This window comes from Coenobita brevimanus, chromosome 25 (assembly GCF_032717465.1).
Source record: "Coenobita brevimanus isolate Jiangsu-jjx chromosome 25, ASM3271746v2, whole genome shotgun sequence".
NCBI lineage: Eukaryota > Metazoa > Arthropoda > Malacostraca > Decapoda > Coenobitidae > Coenobita > Coenobita brevimanus.
The window spans coordinates 12248524-12261602 of NC_136978.1; the positions used below are offsets into that span (position 1 = coordinate 12248524).

A 13079-nucleotide genomic window follows, 5' to 3' on the forward strand; every position below is an offset into this window, starting at 1 on the left:
ATTGAGTGAGTGGATGATGGGCATCCCCACCTACCAAATAAAACAAAATACAGTAATCCCGCATTTTTTGCGGATTTTTTGTCTACGGTTTTGCCCTCTCGCGGATTTTCTTAGCATTAATAAGTTCAACAAAAATATCCTTGAATATACAGAAAAAAAAAAATTTGAAATTCCCGCAGCTTCCAATTGTAGCGCGGTAAACTCACGCCACCCTCTGTCCCTTTCCCGTGGCCCCTCTGCCAGTGTTACCATATCTAGCATAATTTTATTCTTTTAGCATAATTTTGATCAAATTTTCGAGTCTGGAATATTTTTTAGCATATTAGAAGTTTTAGAATCATTCTAGCATAATTTAGAATGGAATAGAATATTTTTAGAATAATTTTATAAAAGCTACAAATCAGAGAGAGAGAGAGAGACGAACAAGGAAGATGTTTGAATAATTGGTTACTTTCAGTTTGGGCTTGGTTGGGTTGGATTAGGTTAGGTTAGGTTGTATTAGGTTAGGTTAGGTTAGGTTGGATTAGGTTAGGTTAGGTTAGGTTGGATTAGGTTAGGTTAGGTTTTAGGTTAGGTTCGGTTTGGTTCGGTTAGGTTAGGATAAGTTTGAGCTTTGTACTTTACCCATGAAACCTAGGTTTTTCCGATGGATTTTGGTATGATTCATTCGATTTTCAGCTTCATTTCAGTCGGAAATGACCATTTTCTGTGTTTTCCCCCCTCCCTATAACCCCCGATTCCCCAAAGATCCCTCATTATTTCAGGGGGATGGGGGGGGTCATATCTCAAAATCTGGTTATTTCCGACGGAAATGATGCTCAAAATCGAACGAATCACATCAAAATCCATCAGAAAAACGTAAGTTTCGTGGGAAAGCAGTATGGGTAGATACCGATATTTATCCTCTTACTGTATGTAGGTTCATTTTAATATTTTCATAGTAAACAATACATAATTAATATGTTGCACGAATATGTATAGAATTTTATCATTTAGCTTCAAGTTAGCATAAATCATTTTTTACTTGGAACAAATATGCTCAATCTAGCATAATTTTTTCATTGCCCTAGCATAATTTCGTTGTTTGGATATGGCAACACTGCTCTCTGTCCCGCATTCTTCAGTCCACGCCTGACTGCCTTAGGTGGCTGTTGTGGTTGTAACCACACTATGATATGAGCCTCTTGCCTCCCACTTGCTTTCCACATGGCCCCAGGACGTAAGCCAGCCTCACCAAAGGCTAATAATACAATTAGTAAGAACTCCAAAGTGACAAAACGATCAAGTTATGACCTTAGCAGAGAAAATTGTGTTACTGGACAAGCTAAGAAACGACCGTGCGAGTGTTTGCTATCACCAGTTAATGCATCTTTTTATTTTGTACTGTTTTGTTAATAAATGTGTAGATAATTGTGTATTACAGTACGGTGTTTACGTTTTCCTTCATAATGGAGTATGTGCTTTCAATCTTGTAAGAAGGTATTTCGGGATGAGTATGGAGGTTTCGGGACAATTCGCAGTCACAACAAACACAAAACAATTCGCCTTCATTAATGAAGATAGCTATGGGTGACGCTAGAATATAATTCAAAGGCGACTACAGCGAGGAAGAAACAAGTTAATTATTGACTAAAGGTACAACTAATAAATAATATCCAGAACCTACGCTACTGAACATAGACTGCTGGATCCCCCTGAAATATAGTTATTAAAGTATTGATTAATTAATAATAAGTATATTGATGAAAGTATTGATTAGTATATTTATAGAATGGCGGGGAATCGTCCAGGGTGCGAATTGTTCTGAAGGGGAATCGTCCATGTTTTGACGGGGAATTGTCTGACGGTGAATTGTCTCGCAATCAGTATGGACATGGACTGTGTGATGGGCAGCATGGTGGACACAAGTGCAAGTTTTCAATTGTTAATAGAGTATTCGCGGAATTGACTTTTCGCGGGGGTTACAAGAACGTAACTACCGCGAAATATGCGGGATTACTGTACTGTATATATATTTAGCTTTACCGGGCCCTAGGCAGGCACAGTATCCAGTCCCTCCCCCCTCCCCCTTTTTTTCTAAGCTACTTAGAGGTAAGGTGAATCCTTTTTCATAAAACCAATGAAAAAACTTGCATGTAAATGTGGGAATCTTGTAGCAGCCTGCTGACCATTAAGAAGAATAGTGAGCTTCAGGATACGACTACATTGGATGGCAAAGGCAAGGTCGGAGCTGTCAAATATAGTCACAAGATCTCCATCCTCATCCTGGGAAATGAGAAAACAGCTGTTACTGAACATGGCAAGATCTTTTGTTTAGTTAATATGTATTAATGGAATTGAGAAAACAACTGTTATTGAACACAGCACAATCTTCTATTCTGTCACTGAGAATATATCATCATCATCATCATCATCCAAACGTTTCCCACCCCAAAGTCGGGTGAGGTAGGATCCAGAGAGCCAGAAGAAAACAAAGTTTGCCCAACTGAATGGGCCACACTCCCATTCACTCACCATTCAAGTCCTCAGAATTATGAGTCCAACTGACAGGTCAAAAACCATTCTGCATGCAGCTTCACACAATACTAAGAAGAGTCAAAACATTTATTGAAGATATAAAACATATTTTGAGGAATATGACTGAATAATCTGTAACAGTCCACTTCCATCCATCCATCATCCAATCCTACGTTGCCCCATGAGGAGCATAGGAGCCCGGGGCCAAGCAAGTTGGTCTTGACATTTAACCCGTTAACTGCTCTATACAGCCTGGGCTGTTCCAAGTGTGACTGCTCAATACAGCCCTGGCTGAGCAAGTGAATTTCGAATATAGTGCCATGGTGACCAAGGCCGACCCATGCAAGCGTATCTGAGCCTTCCAAACTGAAACCAAAAAAGAAACCGAAGAAGAAAAAGAAAACGAAAACCATACATTCCAATAGGAAATCAGACACTTCGATGTTCATCCATGGCTTTACCAAGGTAACTATTGAGCTAATATTTCGTTACTACATACTTTGGCATGTGTTCTCTCAATTCCTAAGACAAAATTTGGCCTTTGGGAAATTTCATTTTTACCCCTATGTCTGCGACCCACGGACACCTCCAAAAAACCACCATGCACAGTTAACGGGTTAAGAAGAGAGTGACAAGCCTTACTCATCCCCGAGTGTTATATCACCCCATGCATATAAACCTTCACCGGCTCAATCCGATTGGAGAGCCTTAATTAGTCGGACACATAAAAAAAAAAAAAAAAACTAAACCACCAGGCGCCAAAATCTGGTTATATGGTTACCACCCAGCATAGTTAATGGTTTTGCAGTGTACAGGAAACCATTTGGCTTGACACTCAGTGTAGAGTCACCCACAGGCAGAAGGAAGAGGAAAGAATGAAGGAAAGAAAGACAGAGGAGGGAGTGTAAAGTCACCTGTGGGAAGAAGGAAGAGGAAAGAATGAAGGACAGTAAGATAGAAGAGGATGGAAGGAAAGAAGGATCGAGGAGAGGAAAGGGCAGACACCCGAGAGCAGCACAACATCGAGTGAGTGGATGGTGAGCGCCCCCACCTACCCACAATTACTCAACAAAAATCTCAATACCATAATTATCTTATGCAGAGGACAAAAGTAATAAAGTTAAAAAGTACATCTTTGTTAATGAAAATATAAGTACTTTTCTGTTAATGAAAAATGCTTACTGGTATTTTATATGAATTTTATAACACCTAAAACATGTTTTGAAATACCAGTAATAGTTATGCTCCTCTACAGCGGTGGCTCAGTTGGCAGAGAGGTGGCCTGCAGCCCTACCAGACCCAGGCTCAAATCCCCGCTGGGGCAGGGAACAGTTTAAGGATTTGAATTTCATAAATGCAGACTACTGATCTACCAGAAGACCCGCCGACATGTTGTAAAAATACCCCCGCTAATACCAATACACCAGTCCTGTATGAGACGGCCCTAGCATGTATTCAATATGGACGGTGGGTGCTAGCTCCGAAGTGGTGACATGTGGAGGTGTATGGTATGAGGGGAGGACTACTGGCCTTGAGAGCAGGCTGTGAAGCCTATGCCCAGAGTAGGACACACACACACACACACACACACACACACACACACACACAAATCTAGTATGCACTCATAAATAAGTGTATAACTTGCTGGAACAGCAGGAGAAAGAATAACAACTTTGGCTAGAAAGACATTACATAAGTTGTGTGCCTCTGCAACAATGCACTAAGTTGGTAGTTAGTTTCTATTACTGCTGAGTGCTTTATCGCTGATATATTTTCATAAAAATTTAAAGCACAACATCATGGATAGGTCAATACGAAAATGACTACAAATTTTCGCCACGATCCTTCGTTAGTTTTCTGTAATCAGGGAGAAAAAAACACAGATATGCAAGAGTGACAACACATTCTCTGTCCACCTTCAGTAATAGGCAGTGTTCTATGCTTGCATGGGTCAGCCTTGTTCACCCAATGACATGTTTCCCAGATGCATAGTCTCCCACAGCATCTGTGTTGTCCCCTAACTCTAAGATCCCTTCTCTGTGCCTCATTTCACAATTTCCTTCGTCTGTTCACAAGGGCTCTCTCTTCCATTTTCAGGATTGCATATTAATTCTCATATGTTCTCTCCATATGTCCAAATCATCTTAGCTTACCTAAGTGCCTCACCTAACAAACACTGCATTCTCATCTCAGTAAGCTTGATGCAATGGGCATCATTAACTTACACTGGCTATGCTTAACTACATCACAGCATTACAGTTAAAACATATGAAGCAAACAACTTCTTTTTGTGGGGAATTTGTTCATTCTCATTAAAAGCAACAACTCTAATTTTTCTGGATCTGTTTTTAACTACTCACATAACTCAGCTAGGTTCTGCATAACCCCATGCACTAATCATGTCGCCCAAAAAACAAACTCATTAACATACTGGGTACTCCAGAACCCCAACCCCTACAACAAGTTCTTTTGGCCATGACTGGACCACATAATCTCCCTTGCATATGGAAGATTTGTATTTGGTTACATGTTGCATTCCATAATTCTCACATATGCATCCCTGTCTGTCTGGCCATTAAGAGGGCATCTACTGTACTCTATCCCTACTTGGCATACATTCCAATTTCATCAATTTTTTACTTTCCCTGACCCAAATGTTTAGCAGGTTCAGGTCTATATAGCTGCCACCCTCAGGTGCATTTCCCTTTTCTCCGTAAAGATTCACACTCCTACTCTTCAATGAATCATCAAAAACTATTCTTTTTCACAGATAAGCTAAATCACTCACCATCTTCAAACCTACATTCTCTGAAGTTTTCAACATTTTGAAAACTCTTCCAGAGCTGCCGGCATTTTTTTTTTTTTTTTTTTTTTTTTTTTTTTTAATAAATAAATTTCTTCATGCTAGCCATACTTGAGCTGTATCAGTAAGGGAAGACCTGGATTAGGTGGTACCAGGTTTAAGCTATCCCTATTCCCATCAAACTGCATCCAGCAGTCAGTTACAACATTCCTTCTTAATACTCATGAAATCTGTACTTCCAATGACCATCTACCTTAAACATTTTTCACATGTTGTTTGTCAACTACATCCACATTGTTATATGGCATTGTATTTGCCTGCTTATAGTATACTGAATGTTTCATCTTTTACTGTACCGGTATGTATTATTCAGGTTACTCTCAGGATTACACTGCAACACCTTTCTGACACTTCATACTTCTTTTTGGACTTTGTTTACCATACAGTCTTATCACTTTCCAGGCCTTGAACTACATTCTGTTCTTTCTCATTCCCTCTCTCTGCTTCATTCACTGAATTATTCCACCTTCATGGAATTTTTTGCTGGAGTAATTCACTGGCCCAGTAACAAATGTGATCCACTGTTCTAGTGTGTCTCACTGTTCCCTATATGCTATCTGCACTGTACCAAGTATTCTCTTCCATTCTGTGCAACGTACCTTCCAATGCATCCTTAGCATTTCAGTTCCTTCCCTTTTACTCCCTTCCTCTCAGGTCATACACCTTTTCTCCTCCCTACTTCTTTTCTGAACCCTTTTACTCACAAACAGCTCATGCTCTGGAGCATACTCATTCCAGCCAATCACAGTTAGCTACATCTCTGAAAAGTTTCTATCCCAATTTCATGATAAACAATACAAACATTAGTCTAACTACAAGCAACTTTTGTTTTGTATATAATTTGTATGACTGCTCTCCTTGTACACAATGTGCTGCATATGACCATGTTCAAGTAAAAGGGTTTGTGAAGGCAGTATGGGGTCTGTTCGGAAAGCATTCAATCTTAGGCTCTAAAAAAACAAATAGCTAACCTGTTGAGCTTGGAAACTAATCCCCCTCAAGGTAGCCCCCTTCTAACTTGACACACAAAGCCCAGCATTCTTACTGTCTGAAACATTTTTTCAAAGTCGGTTCTTGGTATCTCCTACAGATGGTTCCTCGCATTCATGATCTCTTCTCATCTCAAATCGGGAGCCCTTCAGTGAAATTTTGAGCTTAGAGAAAAACCAAAAGTCGCATGAAGCCTGCTGGGCCTGTGGGATGTTGTACTTGGCCAAAAATTCCTGAATCAGTTGAGAAGAATGGGCAGGGGCATTGTCATGGTGCAGCTTCCAACTTGCTGCTTTCCAAAGATCTGGTCTCTTCCACCAAACTGCATCACTATGACGATGGATAACGTCGAGGTTGTAATGCTTGTTGACAGTCTGACCTTCTGGTGCGAATTCGTAATGCACACCTATCTATCTATCTATAGCCCGACGCCCTAATCCCGCAAAGGGTGGCCGCAGACAAAACGCCTCCAAGTCGCTCTGTCACCCACCATTTGACTACCCTCCCCCCAACTCACGCCCCCCTCCCTCATATACCTCTCAACTCCATCCCTCCACCTCATCCTTGGTCTACCTCTCCCTCTCCCTCCTCCCACCTCACCCACATACACCCTCTTAGTCAGTCTTTCATTCTCCATTCTCTCCACATGTCCAAACCACCTCAGTGTATTTCTCCTAATCTTCTCAACCACATCCACATCCACCCCACAGCGTTCCTTCACTTCTTCATTCGTCAACCTGTCCCTCCACGTCACTCCACGTGCTCCTCTCAAGTAACTCATTTCCACTGCTCTCACTCTTGACTTGTTCCCCTCTTATAAGGTCCATGCCTCGCTTCCACAGTGGTAAAAAAAAAAAAAAAAAAATGTCAACATATGAGTGCATTTCACCTTGTTGGGGACCTGTCATGCTTTTTCTGATCTTGGAAAGATCATGTTACATCTCTTGTAAAATCTCCTTCTAAGAGATTAGGTGTACTAAGCCGTCTCTGTACCTTCTTTACCCCTGCACAGTTGTCGACTTTATACACGGGTTTTATTCGCCCCCGTGTAGAGTACAACTCTCATATGTGGGGAGGCTCCCAACACACAGCTCTTCTACACAGGGTGGAGTCAAGGGCTTTTCGTCTCATTAATTCTCCTCCTCTTACTTGTTCCCTTCAACCTCTGTCTCTTTGCCGCACTGCTGCATCTTTGTCTCTTTTTCTATTGCTACTTCAATGATCACTGCTCCTCTGAACTGTCTGCTTGCATCCCTCCACCTCTACAACGGACGCACAGCATCCGTCTAGCAACAAGCTCTCATCCCTTTTCTGTCCAACTCTCTAATGCATGAGCTAACCGTTACTCCCAGTCCTTCATTTATGCAACAGGTCAACTCTAGAACTGTCTCCCTCCGTCTGTATTTCCTACTTCTTATGATCTCCAGTCTTTCAAACACAGTGTATCAAGGCATCTCGAAAGGAACAGATCTTGAATTTGGCTCTCTTTTGTATTATTTTTGTTTTTTCCTTCAAGGGAATGATTTGTAGGCTCCTGGCCTTTGGTTCCTTCTTCCTTAAAAAAAAAAAAACTAATGGGACATCTATGTTTTGGTTTCTGGGTTGTTACCATACACCCATGTCTCATCTCTAGTGATAACAATCTCACTGGACCACAATTTGCACACTCCAACACAACTTGAGCAACATTCATCCGAGAGATCATGACAAATGTGACGAAACAACTGCAGGAGATACCGAAAACCGACTTTGAAATATGCTTCAGAAAGTGGAAAGAACGCTGGGCTATGTATGTCGTCAAGGGGGCTTACTTTAAGAGGGATTGGTGTCCTGGCTCAACAGGCCATCTACTTATTTTTTTTAGAGCCTAAGGTCAGATACTTTCTAAACAGAACTCATATAGTATATATTGGAGACAAGGTAAGTTGTAAATTACTCCTGGGGTTAAAATTAAAATTATATACTAAAGGTGCTAAAGCACTTAGAAAACTAATATACCACCTTGTATGTGCATACCATGAAAGTGCGATTATCCATTTTTGGATCATCTGCTTTTGGCATATTAGGGCCGTAACTGAATGATACAGTGGTTCGATAATACATAAACATAACCATATGATTGCTACCGTTTAAACAGCGGGCGTCCGCTTGCCAGCTAGCGTGCCACGGGTAAGCAGGAGCAAGTCTACTCCTACTCACGAGGGTGGTAGGGTGGAGGTTGATGTGGTGATTGATACGGGAAGGAAGCCACCGCGAGAGAGATGCTCTTCTTGGCTCATTCTTTTGTTCATTCTTGTGTGTATGTGTGAAAGAAAGAGTACTGATACAAACAATACTTTATCATCATCTTTATCATCTGGACCTCCTTTCCCACCCTAGGGCAGGGTGAGGAGTTGCAATGTTCAGACAGCCCAAAATTGCCCAATTCAATGGGCCAAGCTTCCATTCACTCATCATTCAAGCCCCCGGAATTCTGGCTCTATCAGATACGCCAAAAACATTCACCACTTCCTGCAGCTTAACATAATCACATCTGACAGAGTTAATCCAGACGCTGCCACGTTAAAAAAGGGTGCCAAAAATCCCTGATCATGCACTTCTCCTCACAAAATTCATCCAGCCAGCTCGATCTCCTGTCCGTTCCCTAGTCTCATCGACTTCCAAACCTCTCTTCCACCATATCTCTCCACCTTCTCCTTGGCCTACCTCGCCTCCTCCCTCCTTCGAATTCGCTCAGATATACCTTCTTCACCACTCTATTGTTATCCATTCTCTCCACATGACCACACCATCTCAGCACACTCTTCAGTTCTGGTGTCCACCGACTTCCTCACTCCGCAACCTTCACGAATCACATAATTTCGTATCCTATCCACCCTCTGCACTCCACATACATTTCTCAGCAGTCCCATCTCCACTGCTCTTACTCTTGACTTTTCATTTTCATGCCACACCATAGTCTCACATCCATATGTTAAAGTTGGCACTAACACTCCCTCATGTAAGCCTCGTGAAGCTGCAATACTCAAGCCTCTGTTTCGTATCAAGGCCTTCATTGCACCAGCTACTTTTCTTCCTTGTGTCGCTCTACTTTCAACTTCTTTTGCACATTTTCCTCTCTTTTCTATCACTGTACCCAAGTATTTGAACTTTCTCACCAATTCCAGTCTCTCTCCATTCACTGTTACATTGCACTGGGAGTCACCTTCTCTCTCAATAACCATCACTTTACTCTCAACGAACGACGCTTACAGACATCAGCAAAACTCTGCACTAGCCTGCCAAGTTCTTGTCCGGTATTTGCATGCAGTACTGCATCATCAGCATAAAAGAAATTTGAGATATTCCATCCATCACCATTCATTTCCAATGCCATCCCTCCCTCCATTACTCGTGTTTTTACTTCTCTCATCACCCCATCCATATATATATTGAACAACCATGGGGAAATCACACAACCTTGTTGCACGCCCACACTGATCATGAACAATTCACTTAGATGCCCATTAACCCTGACACATGCTTCACTACCATCATAAAAACTCTTGACAGCACCTAGCAGCTTACCATCTACACCATACATGCGCAAAACTTTCCACAATCCTTCTCTGTCCACTTTATCATATGCTTTTTCCAGATCTATGAATGCCATAAACACCTTATGGTCCTTCTTACAGGCCTTCTCTACTATCTTTCTCACTGCAAATATTTGGTCCACACATCTTCTGCCACTCCTAAAGCCACCCTGTTCATCACTCACTAGAACTTCTGATATCTCTCTTACTTTCTCTATAATAATTCTTCCATATACCTTCCCTACCACACTCAGAAAGCTTATGCCACGATAATTCTTGCACTCACTTCGCTCACCTTTATTTTTGTTCAGGGGTACAATCACAGCCTTTTTCCACTCTGCAGGCACAGTTTCACTCATCCATGCCTTCTTACATATCTCCAACAAGCACTTCATTCCATTCTCTCCACTACATTTAAGCATCTCTGCATACACCTCATCAACCCCAGCTGCTTTCCCATTTTTCAGAAGTTTCACAGCACTCTTCACCCGTGCGAGTGTCACATCTCCTGGCACTGCATTCCTTCTCTGCACACCCCCAAAACCAATCATGTTTACAGCTGCTCTGCTCTCTCTATTCGCATTCATCAGGCTTTCAAAATATTCTTTCCATCTGGTCCTTACTTCATCTCCATGGGTTAACAATCTACCACCTGCATCCTTCACACCATCCCATTTCTTACCGCTTTCACTTCTACATTTCTGCACCTCTTTCCAGAATAACTTTCTATTTTCAGAGTAGTTCGCATTCATTTCTCTTCCTAGATCCTCATTTACCTCCTTCTTTTTCCTCTTCACTAGTCTCTTTACGTGCTTCTTGCTCTCAACATATTCAGTTCTTATTTCAACTGAACCCCTATCCTGTAACCACTTTAGCCACTTCCTCTTCTCCTCCACTGCTCTCTTTACCTCCTCATCCCACCATGCCGTACCTTTCTTCTTCGTTGTTACTCTTGCCACACCACACACCGCTTTAGCATTCCTAACTAAGCAACCCCTATATGCATTCCACAGTCTGTCCACATCTATTTCATTCCAATTCAGTAATTTTAACTCATCCTCTACTTTGGTCCTGTATTCATCTGCCATTTTTTTGATCCTCAGCTTCTCAACTTTCAGTCTTTCTCCCTGACTGCTCCTCTCTCTCCTGATCCACCTCACTCCTCTCAGCTTGATCTTGCATACCACAATCATATGATCTGACAGACCTCCACATCGTCCTCTCACAGTCCACGTACCAGCAACCATTCCCATCATCGACCTCTCTACGAGCACATAATCAATCAGGCATCTTTCAACACGATCCCTGTTCCCTCTATACCATGTATATTTATGTGCATCAACAATAATTTATTCCATTAATAAAGGAACGTTGGGTCTGGTTAGTACTTGGATGGGTGATCGCCTGGGAACACCAGATGCTGTTGGCATCCCTATGTGTCAAGTGGGGTTGGTGGAGGATTAGTGCCCCTCCCTGTAAAACAATTAACTCTAAGCCCTTGGCCACCCCGTTTGGGATACATGGCGTCTGGCAATGAATGAATGAATGAAAATAAATCGATGTAACATTACTTGTGTTTTAATTAATTCTTTACCAAATGGGCGTGGACTTTCCATATATTCTATTGAAATGAGTCTTGCACCGGTTTCTTATTTTTCCTGGATTATCACAGCTACTAGGCATTTTTATAAACTTATCTCTGAAAGCTATAAATGAGGGTTTAGAATGTATAAATATTCCACCGACATCTACCAGTAGCTGGCCTATCTAATGTTCTGACACGGTTTGAAATTTGAAAGCCGGCCATCAAACGCAAGTTAGGTTAGGTTGGATTAGGTTAGGTTTGGTTAATTCTTTATGTTTCCCATAATTCTGATGCGGTTATTAGTGTCTTGAGTATGACACACTGATGCATTCTGTCGGTGCAGTGGCTGGTAAACAACGCAGCCTGTCTGAGTGATTGTCGGTATACACTGCTGCGGGTGACCTGGCTGCTTCCTTAAATACCCAAAAATAGGTATACAGGTATTTTGATTTTTTTTTTTTCCCCCTCCAATCACTTCTTGCTGTCAGAATTCAACACTTAACTATATGTGTTACATATATATCAAAATTACTTATCTTGAGATCATGAGTTCCTTATAATATACAGTAATTGGAACTGGCAAGACTGTTTAGTAAAGAATTATCATGTTTTGTTTCTGGCGGATTAATCTTGGTTTCAGACTATTTCGGCACCCCCTCACACAATACAGGGTGTCCTGGGAATTAAGCCCAAAACTTTGGGAAATGATAGATGAGGGAATTCTAAGCAAAAAATGTTATATCAAGATGAGTCCAAATCTCAACTGTTATGGAGCTACAATTACTGATCACCTTATGGGTGAAAATGGTCTCCTTCATATTTCACCTATAAGGTCATCAGTAACTGTGGCTGAGATTTGGACACATGTTCATATAACATTTTTTGCTTCGAATTCCCTCATCTATCATTTCCCAAAGTTTTGGGCTTAACTCCTAAGACATCCTGTACAGCCCAGATAATCAGGCTATCTCTGTACTGCATTAAAAAAAAAAAAAAAAAAAAAAAAAAAAAAAAAAAAAAAAAAAATCAATATTACAAGCAGAGCTGTAGCTTGCCTTAAAATCTAGTGTGTGTACTGTTGTGGGTATGTGTTCATAATGACCTTACATAAAGTTGACGTTACGTGAATCAGATGGTTTAAATTGAAAAACCATTTATTCTCTCACTTTCAACACAGGCTACCCCTGAAAAAGAGCACTGTACATTTTACTATATATGGAACTGGTACCTGCAGTTTCCTTCACTATTTAAAAATACTGTAGCCTATAAAATAAATCTCTGCTCTTTTCACCTTATACTTAAGTGTAATATCATCATCAGGAGATAAGGAGCCCCGGAAGACCCTCTGCATCATCAGAATTAGTTCATCATATGTCATGTCTTCATTATGTATTGGAATGCGCCGGATATCATCACCAAGCTGCGCCTGTAAAAGAAAATTAAAAATCTAAGGTGGGTTTATGATATGCAGATATCCACTGGATAACACTACTTCAACTACAAAAATTCTGGATAATAACTTGGTTCTCATAAATTTCACAACAATAAC

At 41.1% G+C, this 13079-nt stretch overlaps 1 protein-coding gene across 1 annotated transcript in view; it reads right to left on the bottom strand.

Moving 5' to 3' along the window:
• The window catches only part of LOC145393775 (uncharacterized), a 124769-nt gene that overhangs the window by 74916 nt on the left and 36774 nt on the right, over positions 1-13079 (bottom strand). The window contains exons 3-4 of the mRNA XM_080267825.1: positions 12822-12956; positions 2134-2265 (exon numbers count right to left, since the gene is read on the bottom strand). Coding sequence (XP_080123951.1) covers positions 2134-2265; positions 12822-12956 — 267 coding nt within the window. The remainder of the gene's footprint in view (positions 1-2133; positions 2266-12821; positions 12957-13079) is intronic.